The following is a 22,772-nucleotide window of genomic DNA, read 5'->3' as shown; positions in this document are numbered from 1 at the left end:
TAATTGGGCATATCTCCCCCTATCACTGTTGCCTTTTGCTTTCCTTCTTTCTTGGGCTACTTCTAGTGTCTCAGCAGACAGCCATTTTGCCTTCTTGGTTTTCTCTTTCTTTGGGATGTATTTTGTTGCTGCCTCCTGAACAATGTTGCGGACTTCTGTCCATAGTTCTTCCGGGACCCTACCTACTAAGTCCAGTCCCTTAAATCGATTCTTCACCTCCACTGCATATTCCTTAGGAATATTAGTGAGCTGATATCTAGCTGATCTGTGGGTCTTCCCTAATCTCTTTAGTCTGATCCTAAATTGTGCAAGAAGAAGTTTGTGATCGGAACTACAGTCAGCTCCAGGTCCTGTTTTTACCGACTGTATAGATGTCTGCCACCTTTGGCTGCAAAGGATGTAGTCAATCTGATTTCGGTGTTGTCCATCTGGCGAAGTCCATGTATAAAGCCATCTCTTAGGTTGCTGGAAGAGAGTGTTTGTTATGCAGAGTGAATTGTCTTGGCAAAATTCTATCAGCCTGTGTCCTGCTTCGTTTTGTTCTCCCAGGCCATGCTTACCTGTAATTCCAGGTGTTGTTTGACTCCCCACCTTAGCATTCCAGTCTCCTGTGATGAAAATAACATCACTTTTAGGCGTGTTGTCCAGTAGGTGCTGCAGATCCTCATAGAACTGCTCAGCTTCTTCAGCATCTGTGGTTGGGGCGTATATTTGGATCACTGTGATGTTAGATGGCTTGCCCTGAATTCGAATTGAGATCATTCTATCATTTTTTGGATTGTATCCAAGCACTGCTTTAGCCACTTTACTATTAATTATGAAGGCTACTCCATTTCTTCTGTGGTTCTCTTGTCCACAGTAGTAGATCTGGTGGTCATTTGATGTGAAGTGGCCCATTCCAGTCCATTTCAGTTCGCTGATGCCCAAAATGTCTATCTTTAATCTTGACATCTCACCAATAACCACATCCAATTTGCCCTGGCTCATAGATCTTACATTCCAGGTTCCAATGGTGTGTTGATCCTTAGAACATCGGATTCGCCGTTCACCACCAGCACCGTCGGCCGCCAGCCGTCCTTTCGGCTTTGAGCTAGCTGCGTCATCACGTCTGGGGCTAGTTAAACTCATCCTCTGTTCCTCCCCAGTAGCATTTTGACCATCTTCCAACCTGGGGGTCTCATCTTCCGATGGTATATCGACATATCTCTGGTTGTACTGATCCATTTAGTTTTCACGGCAAGAATACTGGATTTAGTCTAAAAAGGCTTCATGTCTCCATGTTTATATTTATTTCTCACGGAATTCCAGTTTTATGATACTTATAATATTCCTATGTGGTCAGTTAAATTGGAACGTGCAGTGAGTTTCATAGTTAAGTAGGGATCTGAATACTTTTTTTCCTTCTTATTGTATTGTCTTTCCTAATTCTCAGAGGAACAGTGTTAAAAAGATAATCATGTTCATTGCTGGGGGAACCTACATGTGAGTGAACAATTTCTCTTTTCTGTGGATATATCGGATCAGCCATAACCTTAGTGTAAGAACCAGTTGATTGCTTTTGGACTAAAAGAGCCATGGAATGCTTGACAAACCATAATGTATAAGAAAGACTTTAATTGGGCTCCACAAGGATCGTGAATAGCTCACTCAAGTCAAGTCCCCATCCCAAAGACCATCTTCCATTCACTAGATCAGAGCAAGATTAAAGTCAATGTCCCCGAAGAACAATATTGAAGCATCACATCAACGCTCATTATGCACCATGTCATTCAGAACTGAATGCAGACCTGTTTTAAAAACAAGCATTGTTTCTCTGTGATTAACACCACCATCACTGTTTACAGATATAATTACTAAAGAAATAATATGTTCTGCCATGAGATCTCTATTATGTTCTGCCAGTGATTCACTTCAAAAGCATTGGTCCTTTCATGTCAAGGAGAAGGTGAACTCAACCATAAAAATAAACCTTTAGCTATAGAGAAGTCACTTAAGTCCCCCATCCCCAATACCATATGTTAGCTACCTGCTTCACCAGTGCCAGTTCTGCCACTGTTGCCTTATTTTGTTTACTAACCCTTTTTCCAATGTTGCTGTGTTTTAGGAAGGATTTGTCCTTCAACCTGACCAAATGCAGGTAAACCAAAGATATTTCCCACTCTGTCTGTTCTCTCATTGAATACTCTGATAGGATTGCAATGTCTCACTCAAATGACATTCATTTTCTTACTTAATGTTCATTTCAGTTATCCTTTTTCATCTTGACCAGTCTGTATTTTTTTAATTTGGTAGTGATTCTGGCATGTGATAGGAGAAGATGGCAGTGGCCCCAAAAAAGGGCAGCTCTTGCTTTCTCCATGATATCCCCAAACACCCTAGACTGATATATAATCCATGGGATTCTGTGAAAACAGTGGTAACTTCACAACTCTGGCAGATGATCATCCAGCATCTGTTTGAAGATCTCTAGTGAAGGAGAACTTACCACTTCATGTGGCAGCTTGTTCCACTGACTGGCAGCTTGTACCATCAGGAAGTTCCTCCTTGGTTTACTCTAAAGCAGGAGAAAGTAGGAATTAAATTAAGAGTTGTAAACATGAGGTTAAATAGTTTGCCTGTGTTTTTCTTCTTCGCTTCAGATCAGTAGTTTGTAGTAAATATGCTATTGAGACATGACTGCGTAAGGGTGAGAATGTCCTGAAGGGGTTCTTGATAAAGGGCTACTAATTATGGAATTCTGTTAGATCTTAATTTAGTTAATTTTTAGCATCAACTAAATATCTCTCAAGAGAGCCAGTTTGGTGTAGCGGTTAAGGCACCAGATTAGAAATCGGAAGACCATGAGTTTGTCTTGCCTTGGCACAAAGCCAGCTGGGTGACCTTGGGCCAGTCATTCTCTCTCAGCCCTGGGAAGCAGGCAAGGGCAAACCACTTCTGAAATCTTGCCAAGAAAACTGAAGGGACTTGTCCAGGCAGTTGCCAGGAGTCAACACTGATTCAAAGGCAAAAAGAAAGAAATATCTATCTCTTTGACCAGACTTTTGGTAAACCTTATTCTGCTTATTCTTATGTTTATATTTCTCTCAGTGTTGTCATAGTCCTATGATCCAGCTTTATGGTTTTAATTTTTGTAATTTTGGATAGCTTTAGCTTTTGAACTTCAGATAGTATTATTTTATTGTATCCAACTTTGGGATTAATTTCAATGAAAAGCAGGAAAGAGTGAGAAACAGATCTAATTATCATACTTTGAACATATTGTGACTAGACTTAGCTCTCTAGAGAAATCTGTAATGGTGGGAAAGGTGGAAGGAAAGAGAACAGGATGACCAACAGTGAAGTGAAAGGACTCAGCAGTGGGTGCACCTGAAGGACCTGACTGGGGACAGATCCTCATGGAGAAAACTATCTATATGGTTACCAGGAGATGATTTGGAATCACCTGTTCCCCTTCAAATATGGATTACTGCACATTCCTACTGTGTGTGTATCAGTCCGTGTAAATTGTTTCCTCAGAATAAGTTGTTCCTGAGTCCTATAAGCACAAGAATTCGCAGGGAGGATAACAAAATCTGCAAGCTGGCATTACAATCCAACCCCCTTCCCTTTTGTACATGCATCAGTGTTAAACATACAAAATGGATGGGGATGGGGCTTTGATTGTGATGCTGTACCTACCATTTTACAGATTTTGTACACACACACACACACACACACCCTAATGCCCTGTTGCCTGTAAGGTTTATCCCCTACTAAATTACTTTGGGATTGTATCCTTACTAATAATGAATTAATAATTTCCTGCAATCTTTGGTATTTCAGTTCTTAAACCCTCTCTTGATCCTTGTCTTCATCCCAGTCTTTGACTTTGGACTGTATCCCTTGATAAACCTGTGCAAACTTAATTTCACGTAAGTACCTAAGAAGAAAACTCTGTGGTTCAGCTGGTGCCCTCTGAGCATGTTGGGTTACAGGTCCCACCCTCACCAGCCAAAGGATGGCCACAATTGGTTAGTGCTGAGGAGACCTTGCCCAACCTACCTTGAGACAGCCAGACTGGGGAAAGTTGGGTAGTGTCTTCTTTCTTTTAAAACTTACAGAGCAAATTCATGCATACTTGTACACTGGAAATACCTAAACTATAAGAAAGTGAAGTAACAGGAAGATAATTTACTTGAACTTCTGCAAGCTATATGTTTTAGAAAAACATACATTCTCTTTCTGCTTCTCTGCAATAAAAACATCAGACAGGCTATTTTGCAGGGTTTAGGTCACAGGTTCACACAACCTTAGAGAGCCAGTTTGGTCTAATGGTTAAGGCAATGGGCTAGAAACCAGGAGGCTGTGAGTTCTAGTCCTGCCTGAGGCATGAAAGCCGGCTGGGTGACCTTGGGCCAGTCACTCTCTCTCAGTCCAACCCACTTCACAGGGTTGTTGTTGTGGGGAAAACAGGAGGAGGAAGGAGTATTGGGTATGTTCACCGCCTTGAGTTATTTATAAAAAAAATAATAAAGGTGGGATAGAAAATAAATAAATTAATTAATTAAACCTGTCAAGATAAGATGGTTTGCTTAATTTCAGTTCAATATATTATATGAACCCAGCCATTATGCTTTGTAAACCATGGCTAATGGCTTCTGTATGCTTTGTGGACCTAACCAATTGTGGCTTCATCAACAAATAAAAAGATTAAGGAAACCATGGCTTATTGTGAACTATGAACCCAGTTATTCTTTTGCAGCTATGCATGCAAGCAGGTCCTGCAACCCCAATTCATTTTAGTTGTCTGCATAACAGGCCCCAATATTTTTCTTCAAGGGCAGGAAGTCTTCATTAATTAAAGCATCCTTTTAATATGCCCTTTACCAGTTCTGGGATATTCACCTGCAAATCCCCTCTTTTGACTCTTTCCATTGTGAAAAAAAATTGGAGATGTGCACTTTATTTCTAATATCCTTTCAGTTCAATAATCCTACAAAATTTTTCTGTCTTACTTCTCAGAAGTAAGCTGGACCTAAATCATCAGTTGTATTTTCCTCCACTTTATACATTAACTAAATGCCAAGCTCAGTTCCCTCCTCAAAGAGCTAAGAGGAACTTAATGGGAAACTTGCAAGCAGGGAGCATTTTTAAAAATAGCAAATCCATTTGAATAGCCCTTGAAAATGTTCCATATATATTATGGAAACATTCAATTCAAGGATTGCTTGACTCAGCTGAATCAAATGCATGTGGCTTAAATGCAGTGATCTCAGACTTGGAGGGATGCTGTACATTATTCTAATTAAGTTGTATTTATTTACTTTCAGGCCCATTAAAAAGATGGCAACTGGCATGATCCTGGCCAGTCTGGCATTTGCAGCTGCAGCTATTGTGGAACTCAAGATAGAGGTGAGTGCTGAGTAGTGTCTATAGGCACAGAGGTGGAAATACTTTCTACATTCACACACCATTGGCCATTTTTCTGATTTGCACTGTGTTATTGATTGCTCATCAATGTGCTAAAAAAGAAACTGGCTTCTGTATTTGGAAATGAGGCTGAAGGGTAAAGAACTTGCGACTCTGTGGACTCTAACCAATCCACTGAAATCTCAATCAGTAACAATTTACACTCACACAATCCCAAGTTTTATTTTGCTGTTGGCACACTCTTTTCTCTTAATTAGGAAAATGCTATGCCTATCCCAGTTCCCAAAGAAAGCTACATTCAAGTGCTGAATTTGGCAGACAGCAATGTTGAAGTGACTATTGAGGGTTATGACTTGTTCTGGCAGCCGATCAAACCTTTTCAGGTGAGCAAGTGCATTATATGTTTATTTTCTGTTTACCTCAACAAAATCCAGTGCAAATATTTTTGTTTATGTCAATAGACAAAGCCATTCAACCATACTTACAGATAGGCCAGTCCTGGTTTTGTTGTGATTATCACTGTTCAGTATTTGATGCTGTAGATCAGGGTTCTCCAAATTGGTCAATATTGACCCCCAAGGGTCAATGGGATTATCCAAGGGGTCAATAAATGTTTGGAGGTCAAAAGAGGGTCAGTAAATGTCTGGGCGGGGGGTGTCAATAGGTGATTGATAAATGATAGGTCAATTGGGGTCAATTAATCTTTTGTGATTTCTGTAGAGCTCCAAGCCAGTCCCTAGTCCTAAAGGTGAGGTGGCTAGGGTGGGACAATGTTACCCAGGATTGGATGGTCAGCTACCAGCAAAAGTGGTCTTGAGTTGTCACTATTATTGTTGTTGTTGTTGTTATTTGTAGTATTGTTAGTTAAATTATTTATTAAATTATTTTCATAATAATGTTTGGGGGTTGATGAACAATCTGAAACTTCATGAAGGAGTTAAGTGGGGACCCTTGCTTTAGATGGACTTCTTGCATAGATAGTTTCAATAGTAGAGAATATATGTAGCTCTGCATTGAACTATTAGATTTTTGGTGTTTTCCAAGCTTGGTTTTTTTTTTTTTCAGATGTTTCATTACTGGGCTAGGTAATGTCCTCAGTACATGTGACAGTGCAGTTTGCTGGCTGTTTATACAGTATGTAGCTTGCCCTGCCAGTCATGATCCCTGTAAACCAAATATTCTTTTCCCTTTGCTCAGAGGGAAATGGAGAATTTTATCAGAATCACAGGAGGAAGAGAAATGAATACCTCTCCTACCATCTACCTTAACCCCAATTCCCAGTGATTTGGCCTGATGCAGGATCATCCTGTTGGCCAAGTTATAGATTGGCCCAATGAAATACTGGGATCATTCACCTGGTGCGAAGAGCCAATAATCACACACAAGTTGGGATATTAAAACCTGTTTATTCTGTACAGCAATAAAGAGGGACTCTCAGGTCCCAAGTCACAAATCCAGAGCCCCAGTACGCAAATTAGCATAGTCTTTATACACTTGTGAAAACAGAAGCATGTGATTGTTAGGAGCAATGGGCAACAAGCAGTAAATTATTCACACCCCTGGTTGGGCAGAGCCTTCCCAAAAGGTGGGTTTCTTGCTAAAATATTGCAGCCCCTTCCCTTCTGTCCATCCCTAGCTGATAAGGTTGGCAGCTGAGTATGCAAAACTTTTAGCTGATTTATCTACTGCAGGAAAAGGGAGTTGGCCTTGAGTCTAAGACTGCTCTGTGTCTAGATGGTACGAGTTCTTTGATAACAGCAACCAGATGATCATTCCAGGAATTTGCAGTGCAGGGTAAGGGAGCCCAAAGAGGAACAGCCAAGAGCAAGGATGAACAAAATGGCATATCTCTAGCTCAAGTCAGCTATACCAGCCCATCAATCCCTTGCCTGATGCAGAAAGGGTAGAGTTGCTAGTGAGAATAAGTGTAGGCATTTGTGTCACGCTCTCATTTATCAACAGCCCTACCTACTCCGTATTGTGAGGTTTGAACATGCTTTTGACTCTGAAAATGAAACTTATTTGGAGTCAGAAGGGGAAAATGAAACCTATCAGGAAGGACTTGGAGAACCTAAACCAGGAAGTGACTCAGCAGAGCGGGAGAAATTGCAGGAGATGATTGGACAAACTCCGGAGGGAGATTTGAAGCCTCCAATCAGTGCTTGAGAGAGGAATGCTGAGAAGTGTGCTAAAGAAAAAGAAGTGTGATTGGCTGTTAATGGGAAATGGCATGAAAAGGAGTGAATAAAAAGGCAGGCATGCCAAGAGCAAGCTGCCAGAGACAACCGCTCCTTCAAGCTGACAGCACCTGCGGAAGAATCCTTACCAGCATCGGAAGCCCTGCCTGTAGCCAATGTGGAACCAGCACCAGCACCTCTGCCTTCATGGAACAGCCTTCTGTACGGATTGCTTCAGTAAAGCCTCTCCCTGCAGTCCCTGCTGAGCACAGCCTTGCGTCCAGCTCCAAGCCTCGTTGCTTCACTCCAACGTGATCTGGGTGTCCCTCCAGATCTCAGTCTTGCCTAAATGCTTCAATCCAGTCCAGCCTTGCCTACTGATCTCAGCCTTGCCTGAACACTCCAGCCCAGTCTAGCCTTGTCTCCATAGCTGAGCCTCGCCTAGATGCTCCAGTCCAGTCCAGTCCAGCCTAATCTCCAGATCTGAGTCTTGCCTAGGCATTCCAGCTAAGTCCAGTCCTGCCTTCAGAACCAAGCCTTGTCTAGACACTCCAGCCAAGTCCAGTCTTGTCTCCAGAACCAAGCCCAGCCTAGATGCTCCAGCTAAGCCTTATCTAGCCTTTGTGTGCCAACCTGATCCAGCCTGCATGCCAGGGCACCAATCCAAGTGTTCAGCCTCTCCTTTGCCACACACTCTAGCTCTTTCCAGTCTTGCAGCTTCGATCAGAGGATTGGCCAAGTTCTGCCTTGCTGCCTTGCCTCAGTCTGAGTCTGCAGTGTTGCCTGGGTGTCCTTTGCCACCTGGGTGGACTTCATTGAATTACCTGCTGTAATCCATTGCAAGAACTTTTACTATTGTAAATAGTTTATTCAGTAAAGAATTTTATTAGTAACTCTGCCTGGCCATCTCATAGTCTGAACAGGACATGTATGGCCCAGAAAGGGGACCACTGAAACCAATGTGGCCCTCCCCAGAAAGGCTGTTGGTCTCTGTTTCAAGGGTACTGGCATCTTTAACATTTTTCCTTGCACCTATCCCTTTTTCTGGCTTCAGTTTTAATGGAGAAGAGGATTAGTGTAGAAATGCCCTTGATTGAGCCTTTGTTGTATCTGTGGTTCAGACACCAAGTACCCATCTCCTTGTCCCCAAAAAGATACACATTCCATACAAGGAATAGTTCTTGCTCATGTCTACAGAGAGGCAGATCCCAACCCCTCTTTTTGGGGTGAAAAAGATGTGAGTCCTTTAATAAACATGTCAGAATCTGCAAATGGAACCTGGGAAAAGCACAGGACTAAGGTCTCCTTGTAGCCTTATATTAAAGTGTAGAATTTCCAGGAAAAAGGAAAAATCCAGTAAGGGAATCAGAAGATTCTTTTGCAATGGAAATCCTGCTATTTTTGAAGAAATTGGTAAATATTCTAGCTGGTAGTTGCTTAAGTCTTTAGTTTCTGTTGTATTATGCTTGCGCAAAATTAAGACTCATTGTCTTTATCTCTTGATACAAATCTCAGGAAAATCTGTTTCAAGCTAGCCTGAAATATTAAATTATTTTTTTAGCATTATACTCTACCTTTCTTTCAGGAATTCAACAAATTTTTCTTCTTTAAATGTCCTCTCTCTCCCCAGGGCTGAAGGGCTGAAACTTCCAGTCACATGCTTCTAAGCTACATCGCCAGGAGGTTGCAAGATAGTTTTTTTGTTTTTCAACTTTTATCGTTGATGTTTTAATCACAAGAAAGGCACCACTGATTGTGAATGCCCTCTCCTCTCACATGCCAGGGAAGGCTCCCTTTAGAACAGTGTTTCTCAACTTCAGTGGCTTTGAGACATGTGGACATCAACTCCCAGAATTCCCCACATCTTAAAGCCACCAATGTTGAGAAACATTGCCCTAGAAGATAGGCGATGGCAGTGGCAGCCACCAAGACCTACCCTAAAGCAGGGGCAAGGCCAGCGTGAGAAAATCCAAAGGGCTTCTGGGAGGGAAGGGTTGACACCTCCAGCTCCCCCACACCCCTGGGCTCAGCTGTTCCACTGTACCCTTGTTATCATGTGTTCTTCCCACGGGATAGACAATATTTTAACAACTGCTTTCTTTCATTACTTATTTTTCTTAGAAGTGTATTGATTCTGAAATATGGGGACAATATAATTGATTTTTTCAGTGATGATACTAGATTTTGAATGAATAAGGTTGTACATAAGAAACACTTTGAATGGTATAATAGTATGGTATAGAATGGTATAGAAAATAGGTCATTTGATTTTAAATATTGGTTTAATGATTTTTTCTGTTTAGCTTTGATATGTTTGTCTCCTCCTCCTCCTCCCCCTCCTCCTCCCATTTGCTGTGATCCACCCAGAAATGTTAAATTTCATGGAAATTACAGATACAGGCCACCATCTCAGGATTCTTCCTTTCATCAATCTTTAAAACGTGTATGGATACACTAATCTAGTTAAATTCAAAATTTATTTTTTAATGGAAAAATGCAAAGTGTGTTTGAAATTCATTCTTCATTACTAAATGAGAAAAACTTTACTACAGATATAGATAAAAATGTATTTGTTTTTGCTCAGGATCCTGCGGAATACTCCAAATTAATCCTCAATAGTGATCAACAACAACTTCATTTTAAGATACAGTACCAAGGATTATTTTCCACATTTAATCATTTGATCCGGGAAAAGTCAGTGAACAGCTTAATTTTCTATGAGAGAGAAGGAAACCTAACAAGCAAAATAGTAAGTTGGAAATCAAATGGGGGCAAAATCAGATATATGAGAATACAGGCATATAAATAAGAACTTATTTTATAGCAACAACCCACCAAATCTTGGATAATAAATACATTAGCTGTGTTAATTCAGTTTCCCAGCTATAAGAGTTCAAATTTTGTATCTACTACATGATTGTAGTCTTCCAAAAAGCCCTTAAAACATGTTTTTTCCAGCAACCGTGGGGATCCCATAGGAACAGGAAGCCTGCAAGATAGTTGTGTTGTGATTAGAATGTTGTCCACCTTCCCACAATCTTGGTTTTTTATTTATGTCTAAGTGTTTTCAATAGCTGTTTATATTTATTTTTAACTATTTGTTTGTTGTACGTTGCCCAGAGTCATGTTTGTGGGATGGGTGCTATATAAATTTGCTACAGAAAGGAAGGAAGGAAGGAAGCAAGCAAGCAAGCAAGCAAGCAAGCAAGCAAGCAAGCAAGCAGATCCAGTGCCAAAGAATCCACAGTATTCCCAAAGATGGCAGATTGCCTGAGATTTTTTAGAGGAAGCTATCACTGTTGTATAATCAAGCATTTAAGTACAGCATCTTTTGAGGAAGTACAGTAATACTATCACTAAGAGATAAGCAATGTTTATCTTGTAAGTCAAGATGGACCTATGATTACTCTTTATGCCCTTACAAGTAGTCTTAACTGCATCTGCTCTCACTTCTGTGAGCTGCTAGTCCTAATTTAAACTGCCAAATGTGACATTGGGAAATCAGAATAAAGCCAAGTTGAATGGCAAGGTCTAGAAAAATAATATTAGACAAGAATGTTTCCCCCAAAAGAACTTCCCAAGTTTGCAAAAAAGCTTTAAAGTGGTAAAGAAATAAAACAATTAGTGATATAATTATTTATTAATTCCCTTACCAAAAGTTTCCAAAAAGATCATATCAAAGCTATCAGAATAATTACACTTTCATTTGACAACTGGGAATAGCAAAACATTAATGCAAAGCATAGTTCTAGCTTTTTAATAAGTTATCTGTTTCACAACAAACCATATTTCTTGTATTAAAGCAAATCCTCATTTCAGCAAATTAAATACTTCTGTTCACATCCCAGTTTTATTAAGACTCTTTACATATGAACTTTATGTTGACAGAATAGGTCAGGTAATTAAGACAACTTCTTGTTTTCTACATATAAGTAGCAAAATAGAGCCAAAATCATGATAGCATCTTTTCCATTGTTTGCTATTTTTTGCACAATAGAATCTGCAGAACCAAATTTTAATTTTTCTTGCCTTACCTTTATATAATTTGCTCATCAACTTCACAAAAGTAAATATTTAGACCAAGCTATTTGATCTAATAAGAGGTTTAAAAGAATTTAAGGAGTGTTCCTTCTCCAATATTGTATTTGCTTTCTTCATAACTCCAGATTTCATTCTGCTGAACCCAAGAACCTTCATATCATTCCTTTCTTGCCTTTCCCATGAACTTTTGAAGCAAACATTTGTCCTCAGGACCTCCATACAATGAATCCTGCATAAACACTAGATCATCACACATGTTGATGTTTCTCTTATTTACCTTCCTTGTTCAGTAACAGAGCATGATGGAAGTTATGTCCCTCTGGTGGGAGGAGATGGACGGTGACAAATTGGATAAATAGATAGATAGATAGATAGATAGATAGATAGATAGATAGATAGATAGATAGATAGATAGATAGATAGATATCACCTATTTTCTGTTTTGGCCCAACCATTTTTGTGGGTGCTTTAGATAGAAAATGGGTTCAGTAATTTCTCCATGTATTTCGTGGCATCAGAGTTATTGATGAAATATTTGTCTTTGCCAGGGAGCATCAATAAGCTAGCTTGGATGGATCCACTAGTGAGATGCTAATCAGCCTGAATTCATGATCAAGGGAATATTGTTGCTGACTCTTTACAAACTACTTGTTCATTATTAATTGTGTTTACCTACTCTTTGTTTTATAACACATTATCTGCTTACCAATATCTAGCCACCATAAAACTCCAAAGCTTTTTATGCCTGGAAGAAAAAAAAGAAGAGAAAAAGAGAACCATGTTCTTCCTCTGGAGAGCTATAATCTAAAAAGCGTGGTGATTAGTGGGAGGAAACATGTTTACGATCTGCCATCTTATATTATGGAACTCATTATCTATCACCATTATTATTAGCAGCATCACCGTGGCCCTTTCACTTGTTCTGTTTGTGTGCCTTTACATTTTTTCTGCTGCACATGCCTCCTGAATTACAAAGGATGTTTTTAAAGGGGCCACCATCACTAGGGAAACCTAAACATTTGCCACTATATAAACTTGTCCAAAATCCTTTTAACTAACATACATATGAGGTTCAGACTGACAAACTGATAAAGTCCTTTGCTACCAAAAATGAAAATACTTTCTAGCCTCACATCACCTTTCTATTCCTATATCAGCTTTCTTTCTATTTTTCTGCTAAATCTTTTCCTCCTGACTTTCAGCAGTGTATTTGTCAAATATCCTCCCTTTTTTTGCACTGTATTTCTGAATCACACAAGATGTTGGACTTGATGAACAAAACATGTATTGGAAAAAAAGGGTCATATAAAATCCACGAAAACACTTAGAATTCAGATGTGAAAGTAAGGTACATAATACTTAGACAGTGGGCTGTTGTTCTGGATTTGAGTTCAAACACTGATGATGATGATGATGATGTCTTCAGATTGTTGGGTTTCCTAGGCCAGTTGAATTCTGTGGATAGTTCTGTGGGTGATTTGCAATAAACTGAAAGGATTTGGGACTCCCAATAGCAAATAAAATATCACTTTTTCAGTCTAGACTGCAGCCCATCTAGGGTGACCAGGCTACTTAGTTTCCAGGCCCAGCTAAGGTCAACCATACACATACAAATGTTTGTGTTTGCTTTTTTACAATTTATTTTTACAAACAGAATGGAGTATTAGCTCTATTCATGGCCCTGTGTAGGTCTGTCCTCTCTGAATACTCTTTTTCAGTTCTTCTTCCTCTACAAAATCTATGGCAAGCCATGGTTTGTTTTAAACATGGTTTGTTCACTAAGCTAAGATTACCCATTAACAAGCCATTTACAAGGTTTAAAAACCACAGCTTGTTTGACAAAACCGATTGTTATAGGGGTTCTCAGTTGTGAGTTAGGATGCCACTAGGGGCAACAAGCAACTGAGAAGAGGGTCATAATTAATTTTTAAAAAACTAGTCAGGCTTGTGTGGACAAAGTAGGAGTATTGACAAAACTGTCTCTGGGCTTTGCTTCACATGTTGCCCATGGAATCCCACAGTGGGCAGTTGTCATACCTCATAGTTTGAGAAACTTAGCAATTAAAATTTAATTGTTAAAAGTAACTGGTATATTCATCTCTTGCCCAACCCAAACACCAATTAAATCATTAATTTTATTCATGGGGGGCAGGGAGGCACACAAATTCTTTTACAGGTAGTCCTCAGTTAACAATGACAATTGGGACCAGAATTTCCATTGCTAAGTGATGCGGTCATAAAGCACAACATCATGTGACTCTGTTGCTTTGCAATGGAAATTCTGGCATTTCCAGTAGCTGTTGTTAAGCGAATCACCACAGGTCATTAAGGGAGGATGTCATGTGGTCACTTTTTGTGACCTCCTGCCAGCTTCCCGATTGACTTTGCTTGTAGGAAGCTGGCAAAGAAGATTGCAAATGATGCTCATGTGTCCATGGAATGCTGCAACCAATGTAAATACGAGGGCTGGTTGTAACTACCACTCATTCAGCACTGTCGTAAGTTTGAATGGTCGCTGAATGAGTGGTCATTAAACAAGGACCACATGGTACTGAATCATTTTAGAGGATTACATTAAATTACAGCTTAGAGGGGTGTGTAAATTCAGCTCAAGTTTCATAAGCTCACCTCCTTTTGCCAGTCAGTAGGCCTAGGTCAGAACAGAGTAACACATTTTGGCAAAACAAGTTCCCATTGCAGGCAAGAAAGTAGAGGGTTTTGGGCACATTGGAAAAATACCCTACCTGCTTCATACACCAAAGAGCCTGACAATCTTTGATCTCTCTTAGGGATCTCTCTAATGGAGATCAAGCCACTTACAACTTGATATAAAGTTTCTTAAAAGCATCTCCCTCCATTTACCAGGTTCACATTCTGGACTCATGTTTTTCATTGTGGATTCTTTGCTAGTCAGGAAGTCTTCATGTAGGCAGAAATTGTATATTGATTTTCTCTCTCTTTGGTTTTAGATTGAAGACCTGCAGAAAAAGCCATCAGAAGGAATGGCAGCTGTGAGGTGTGGACTGGCTTTGAATATTGGGGAGGGGATTCTAGATATAATTCCCCAGTTTAACAGAAATGATTAGCTCTGGCTCAGCCAGATATTGGGCTTCATCAGTGCATTTTGAGAGAGACAAAATGTAATCAGGTGGTAGTCATGTTTGTCATGGCTATGCCCATCAGCATAACACACAACAAGCTGGCACAGTAAGGAGAGAATATCATTATGTTGTTCAGGTGCAGGCTAGACCATCATCTGCTGGGAATGGGTAATCTGATTCTTACATTGAATAGGAGATTGGATTCAATGGCTTAAATACCCCTTCTAGCTTGATGATTCTATGGTCACTTAGGCAATGGTCAAAGAAGGGAGGCTGTCCTAAACCAAGAGTGTGGAGCCAATGTCCTTCTATAACTTGCTAAGCTGCAGATCTCAGCAGCTCCAGCCAATGTGCCCAATGGTGAGAGTTATTAAGCATTGTAATATAATATTTGGAGGGCCATACATCCCTACCTTATCCCATGCTGTTACTGGCAGGAAATACAAGGTTGTGATGAATGCAGGGAATGGTTGCAAATAGCTCTTAGTAGAGGTGCTACTGCCTGGAGTGTTCATTGCAGACGAGGTGGCAATATGCACTAGGCACTCCAGGACAACAGTCTGCCAAACATCTATGCAGCATGTCAATGCAACCACACCAGCTTCTGTACCTTTACCTGTGAAGGGCTTGGATGTTGACTCAATGATTTGATGGTATAAACACATGTAGTTGTGGGGATCTGGTGGGACACTTTAAATCAACTGAGCTGCAGCAAAAGCATTTGCCATCTAAAGGGTTCTGAGAGAAAGCAAATTGAGGAATATTGTCTCATCCAGACAATAATGCAGATGATCCCTCCACCTCTCCAACTCAAATCTATTATGGGAATCAAGTAGAATCACAGAGGACAAGATTAGTCTAAGCAAGTAAAGTCTGGGCCAGACAGACAATATGAAAACATTTTTCTTAGTAAAGGGTAGACAAAAGCAGGGGCTTGGGCAATTCCAAATGAACTCTAGTTGAAGCTCTCTTCTACTATGGGATGTTGTCTCAACAGCAAGGGAAAGCCATCTAAAATTTGACATGGTTTGAAAGGCATTACATAGGTTAATCCTTCTTCCCTAGAGGACTGAGTTGCGTTCTGAAACAACTCACATCTGGTTATTACAGGAGATAACTCCTGTATGATGGGAAAAGCAGTGTCCAGTCCTGTATAGTGGTTAAGGTACTGAGGAGACTAAGATTCTGATCCACCTTCAGCCATGGAAGTTCATTGGATAACTTCGGACCAGTCACTCACTCAGCCCAACCTGTCTCACAGGGTTGTTATTTGGTGGAGTGTTACATACACTAGCTTTAACTCCTGAATGAAAGGTGGAACATCCATCTTGTCTGTCTGTCTGTCTGTCTATCTATCATCTATCTATCTATCTATCTATCTATCTATCTATCTATCTATCTATCTATCTATCTATCTATCTACTTCCATTAGCAGGATTTTGTCAAGTGGTTGAGTAGTAAAAAGTTCTTAAATAAAATATTGATTAATCTCCCATCCATCCCCCAAAAGAGAAGCCTAGTTCTTTGTCTCATTTTGAATCTTCTGTTGCTCAGTGTAACTCTTAAAATTAGGAGAACTGTGGAACTCCTTTCTAACAGAGTGAATGCTTACTTAACATAATGATTAGGAAAGAATAATTACATAATGATTAGAGAAGAGTCATAAAGAAGAATCATGTTTAATCTCACACACACACCCCCATGAAAATGTTTTTCCTTAGTCAATGTTCTTCTGAATGTTTTTAGACAAGAGTACAAGCAATTTTCATTTTCTTTCTTCTAGAAAGGAAGGGCATAATGCTGCATTGTCTTGGGGGTATTAGATATATAAGGATAGGGAAACAATGATTAGTTTGTGGTCTTTTGGTTGACAAGCTTAGCATAACAATTGGGAGGTAGATGAAGCCCTCTCTAACTGTATACCTCCAGTAAACTACTGGATGCTTTATATTACGTTATTCATTTTCTGTCGTGATGAAATCAAGTTTACTTACAGGTTCATTAATACATTGGAATGGGATGTCAACATCACTCTTGGTGATGAGGAGTTAACCACTGTTAACAAAAGTTACAGTGTTTCAGACTACAGGATCCTACCAAGGGGAAGGTGAGTATGAGAGATTTTGAGGGGCTAAAAAATAAATAGGAGTTTTAGACATCGCAACCAACGACAGGGAGAGGGGTTCATTAGGAGTTTGTGCCATAAACAGCAACTCAGTCCAGGCTACAAAAAGCCTGGAAAGAAGAGATTCAAAAAATTCAGAGACTGTGCCTTAATGAGCTCACTAAGAGGGCTTAGGGTTTGTACTTCAGTTTCCAAGATTCTGTACCTTACCCTTAATTCTTGCATTAAAACTCCTTATTGACGTCTGTGTGTTTCTTGCTTCCTTGCACATGCCTTGTGAAATGGGACTCGACAGTGAGATTCTATGAAATTTCCTATGAGCATTTCCAGACTCTGATACAAGTTCCACTTTCTTGCTGGGGTTGTGTCTTGGACCTTGCTTACCACAAAACAGAGGTGGAGAGACATTTTTCTGTCTAAAACCTTCATTCACTCAGGGATAATTTATTGGGAGCAGAGTTCAAGCAAGGCCAAAGTTTGTGAGAGTAACCATTCCATTTCTGGAATGGGCTGTGAGAATAACGTTGGGGGACAGGAGGAAGAGCCGCAGCCCAGAAAACAGTCTGATAAACAAAATCTGAGTCCAAAGGAGGGATGCGGGTGGAGAAAGCACCTCAGAAGGGACCCTCCCTAGTTCCCTGGAAAGTAAAGGCAGGGGAAGGGAGAAGTCCTTTCAGACTTGCAAGATTCTGTTACTGTGACTGTACAATAAAGGTGGTGTTAGTACTCATGGTTTTGGTTTCTTGTCTGGACTACCTCAAAGAGCTGACAGTTTCTGACATCCTTCTTTCCTCGTCTCTATATCCCAAGCACTAGGCTGCAGGAAAGGGAGAGATAGTTCCTACTACAAGTCTGAACTGATTGCTTGCAGAAGGATTTTTGAATTCAGCCAAGGCCTGCATGAAGCCAGAGGTTACCTATCCCTGCTAGAATGATTATCTTTGGTCGTGTCTGACCATCTATAATTATATTCAACCTCACTTTTATAACTCTTCACGATTGAATGGCAATAGACTCTAGGGAAGAAGAGCGCTGGGAAGAACTTGATCGTTTAACAGATGGCCTTGCTCCACCAAGGCAATGTTCTTCTCTGAAGCTTCCTTGCACGTTGACCTTGAAGAATGCTGGGCAAAGCTAAAATCATTGGGTGAAAAGTGGGAGGTCTCAAACTTTATTTCCCAGAGGTCATCTGGGGTTTGCACATCTAGGCCCCTCTTATCTGCCTGGTATGGTTGCTTGATAGTTACTGCTGAAGATAGATAAGTTACCATCTATCTTCCAGGGGGATGCTTTTGCCTTGTCTCTTCCACCATAACCCTGGCATGTGATCCCACAGCCTATACTTTTCCTAGGGACACCCAGGTTCAAGTCAATGCTGGCTGTGGAATTCTGGGTGTTGAAGTCCACAGGTCTTAAGGTTGCCAAGGTTGAGAAACACTGCAGTATGCACTGCCTTTTGTTCCCCATTGGGATATACATTTAACAAACCGACAAACAAATAAATAATTGTGGAACTTTCCACAATTATTGGATGCATAGAATATCCATGACTAATATTCCACAAAAGGAAATCAGCATGGTTAGAAAGGACAGAAAGGACATAACTTAGGGCAAAGTACAGACATTAGTGTCCATACAGACCATCACAATTTCAGCACCTGGCATATTTACTTAAAACAATCAAGTATTAGGTAATACAAAAAATCTCTAGAAAGTCAACGCTATCCAAATGCACTGTATTAGATAGATAAATGCTCTGTCCTATGAATAAAACAGCAGGTTTGTGGCTCTCACTTGGAATAATTGTTTTCTAACATGATTGTCCCCCCCAATATGTGGAGGTATTTTACTTAAGCCAGTCTTCCCTTCACAAGTGGTAAAGAAAAGGATGAAGACTGGGAAGAGGCTTTTTGCTACAGTTCACTGCTTCTGTTTGCCCTACCAAAACAACGGTTAGGATATACAGGAAAGAATACTGAGTATTGGATTCTTTGCAGGAAGATACAGGGCTAGATTTTCTAGCTGACTGTTTCCATCATTATGACCATTCTATATTTGAAAAGGGAACACAAGAGAGACTGTATTGGAAGATAGACTGGGAGAGGTGCACAGATGTTTTCTTAGATGAAGTACATCAGTGGAGGCTACCAACTGTCCTTCAAAGCTGTTGCCCTGTGTCATTTATCAATGTTGCTCTCCATTTAGGTCTCCTAACCAGAGAGGCCCCTAACTGAACCTTGGGCCACTTGCCTGCAAAGCACTGAACTATATGCTTTTCCTCTTTCTGAGAGAAGTGCGTGCATGATGTACCTTACCTAGCTACTTAATATTCGACTACATTGATAGGGGACCTGTTACTCTTCCAAAGTTGAAATAAAATTCCCACCAACCCCAGACAGCCTGCACCCTGGCCAATGTGCTGGAAGAATACCAGAAAACAGAAAATTTTATGTCATCAGGATACAGGAAAACAAGTAATTAAACAATAATGGCAATTTAGGGTACTGTGTAAAAGAAATTCTTATCAATATCCTGGTTCCTAAAAGACCTTGTACATACTCACTATAGACTGAAAGCATGTCCCCAATTATTCAGTTATTCAGTACTTTACAGGCAAATGGCCCAAGGTTCAGTTGGGGGCCTCTCTAGTTAGAAGACCTGAGCTGAGAGCAACATTGATAAATGACACTGGGCAACAGCTTTGAAGGACAGGTGGTAGCCTCCACTTAGTCCAAGAAAACATCTGTGCACCTCTCCCAGTGTTTCTTCCAGCACAGTCTCTCTTGTCAGCTTAAAGAAATTGTTTTAACAGCTCTGGCCAGGAGAAGCTAACCAGGAACAATTGTTTTCCCTCTTCATATCAAGGTACAACAATGCAAAATTCCAAACGAGAGCAGAAGCATCTGCCCTGCAGCTTGGCCTCCTAGATTTTGGAGCTTCGTACACAGTTGTCATAACACATGTAAGTTGCCTTTTGAATATTTATGCCTTTTCTATTTCATTATAAATTCTTGCATTCAGCCAGCTACTGAAATCAATCCATTTTGTTTTCCCCAAGTAAAAAATCTTAAGGTCAAGGAAGTAGGCTGCAAACAAATGAGACCTACGTATTACAGGCATTATCCAAAGATTTTTAGGCAAACACAACCCCTGATATACTCAAAGTTAGGCACTTCTAAGTCCCATAGAAATCAAAGAGAAAGAAGCCACACGTATAATTCTCCTGCTGTCACCAGTCAGAGTCTGGATGAAATTCTGAGCATACTTACTTGAGAATGCATCAAATGCAGGTCAAGTATGATCATCTCTCAAGGATGAGCAAATGTATAGATCCATTGGCCCCAGTCTCATTGTTTTAAATATTTCATTTTATGGCCCAACACTCTTAAGAGAAATCACAACAGTCACTCTAAGGTTAGGCCCAGAACATTCTGAGAAAATTCAGATGACAGCCATTATCACACTGCTTTGCCTTCATTTTTTATTTTCAGCACTGGGCTTCCAACAATTTGGGTCTCTTGTGCTGCCCCATGATAAAGTCAAATGGAGGGGCCCCAAGGCAAGCATTGGGAAGGCTTGGCAGACAGCTTGACCAGGGCCTTTTCGAACTTGGCAGCAGCCATGAAAAATATCAGTTTATTTGCATTATGCCTAAACCTTGCTCTGCCATTAATAGGAAAGGCATTAATTTTATTCATTCGGTTGTTTTGTTGATTGAATTGAAATACCTAAAGTAGAAAAAAGAATGGCATACTAGGGCTATAATCCTTTGTCTATCCAGGAGCAAAACCCACTGAGCATAGCACAGCAGGACTATTTTCTGGATAAATATGCACTGGATTGAGTTGCAAACCTATCAGTTTATGGGGAAATAAACAGCTTGATGAACAGATGAATGGATAAACACATGGGTAGCTAGATATGATAATAGAGTCTCTTTTAATAGGAAAACTCAATTCTGACTTCAACAAATGAATATAAAAAAGAGGGAAAGATGAGCAAAGGCTACCTGGCAAAAATTAAACTTCCTCCTAGAAACCTTGAGGGTCTGACAAAGATTGTCCTCTTTCTCTTTCTATTTTCTCTAAATATTTAATGATTTATTATTTGTCATCCAAAGCCTTCTAAACTGCTTCCAAATTCTCAGAAGAGAATTTGAACCTGGCCAATCTCATCTTCTAGTTGAAAACCAGCCCTGCTGCTTTATTTGAGTATTTATTCATTATTGATAGAATTTACTATTGAGGTTTGGCAACAGACCCTCTTGTTATAAATAAATCTCATGTATATCAATAAATGTTTGCCAAGACCATAGGAGAAACCATCGCATACAACGTATAAGACTGGGCAGTCTGACATTTCTATATGAAGACTAGAGGCCCAGAAAAGGGTTTAAAGCACAATGGCATTTCTGTAATATATCAGGATTTAGATATTCCAAGTACTTTTGAAACCAAGTCCTGCAGAGTTCAGTCTGGCTTACTCCCAATCATGCTAGCCTATTGTTGGATTCCTAAATAAACCCACTGATTAGGGTTAGTTCTATTTAAATTAATGGAAATTTTAAAAGAAAGTCTTGAAATTATGGAGTCAAGAAAAGTCTTGACACTACAAATACCCTTACTTTGAAAAATGGCCTTAGAATTCAGTGGAATTTAGGATCTGACAAGAGCATCAAGGGAACATTACTGAACCAGACTAAAGAAACCTAAGCCAAATGACAATCAATACAGCCTTGGGGCAATGAGTTGAATGAAGACATATTTTTTGACTGGCTAGACTTTCCTGTCAATCAGTTTCACCGAAGGTTTCCAAAATTTAGTATTATGCAAGAGGGAGAAATATTTCTCTATATACTTTCTACGCACAAGGACTTCTCCAATAAACTCAAATAACTCACCTCTATTTCCCCTAAGCTCTGAAGCTCTAAAAGCATTGTCTTTCATATAGAAATATATCTCTCAAATTGCAAAAATTAGATATTTCGTACATAAATTGTTCCCTTGTTGGACATTAGGTCTATAATACTTTACAGAAGCTGCAGTGTGAACACATATTATACACATGTGACCCCTAAAAGGTTGTTGGATTCTAACTTCTATCAATGATAAAGGATAATAGGACAACATCTGAGAGAGAGAAAATGTATCCCATTCTCATATATTCATTATTCATTCATTAGTAAGATAATAATAATTATTACTTGTATTGGATGTGAGACAGCCTTTACCTGCAAATAATTATATTCTGGATTGGGCAAAAATTTGAGAGATTTTAAAGCAAATGTGGCTTAATTTTTTGACATATGTGTATTGCACTCAGAGGAAGGGGGGATCTGGATTATAAAACTGTGATTAACCAAGAGTTCATCAGCATATCTCAGGATAGTAAAATGCTGCCACTGACACCATTCAATTTGGCCCATTTTTAATTTTCTCTTGGCAATATTTCATTTCATTATATACCTGCTCTTATTATTTACCAAATCACTGATTTTGTCCAAAGCTGCCTGCTGTAATTAATTGTATGCTTCACTCTGCTTGTAGATCTATTGTACTTTATGAGGTACATACAAAGAAGCAGAATGATGCATATGGTGCAGCAATTTGGATAAACCACAGAATGTAAATGATCAGGAGTGTTACTTCCAGTGACCAGTCTTTCTGTCAACTCCAAACTTCTTTGGAAAGGATTTCTGACATTTTTCCATAGCCCAATGAGTAATGCAATTACTGCTCACCCCTTTTAGCTTTTAAAAGAAACCTTGTTATCTCTCCCTATATGGTGATTAAGTACATCTCAAACAATGCCAGCACCTTGCCAGTAAAAGCGGAGTTTTCCAATGCTTTTAAAATGGCTTTATTTCAGTCCAAGTACACAGTTCTTCAGTGGGCCCAAGAGGAAAACACTCCTACAGTT

At 39.8% G+C, this 22,772-nt stretch overlaps 1 protein-coding gene across 3 annotated transcripts in view; it reads left to right on the top strand.

Annotated features, from left to right (window-relative positions):
- SLC15A2 (solute carrier family 15 member 2) overlaps positions 1-22,772 on the top strand; it is a 91,604-nt gene that overhangs the window by 54,750 nt on the left and 14,082 nt on the right. For all 3 annotated transcript variants that reach the window (XM_063288790.1, XM_063288788.1, XM_063288789.1), the window contains 8 exons: positions 2,105-2,137; positions 3,823-3,911; positions 5,310-5,391; positions 5,667-5,792; positions 10,171-10,335; positions 14,597-14,643; positions 16,725-16,835; positions 19,719-19,815. In XM_063288790.1, the coding sequence (XP_063144860.1) occupies positions 2,105-2,137; positions 3,823-3,911; positions 5,310-5,391; positions 5,667-5,792; positions 10,171-10,335; positions 14,597-14,643; positions 16,725-16,835; positions 19,719-19,815 (750 nt within the window). The remainder of the gene's footprint in view (positions 1-2,104; positions 2,138-3,822; positions 3,912-5,309; positions 5,392-5,666; positions 5,793-10,170; positions 10,336-14,596; positions 14,644-16,724; positions 16,836-19,718; positions 19,816-22,772) is intronic.

This window comes from Candoia aspera, chromosome 1, assembly GCF_035149785.1.
Source record: "Candoia aspera isolate rCanAsp1 chromosome 1, rCanAsp1.hap2, whole genome shotgun sequence".
In the NCBI taxonomy this organism is placed as follows: Eukaryota; Metazoa; Chordata; class Lepidosauria; order Squamata; family Boidae; genus Candoia; species Candoia aspera.
This window is presented reverse-complemented; position numbering and strand designations above follow the sequence as displayed.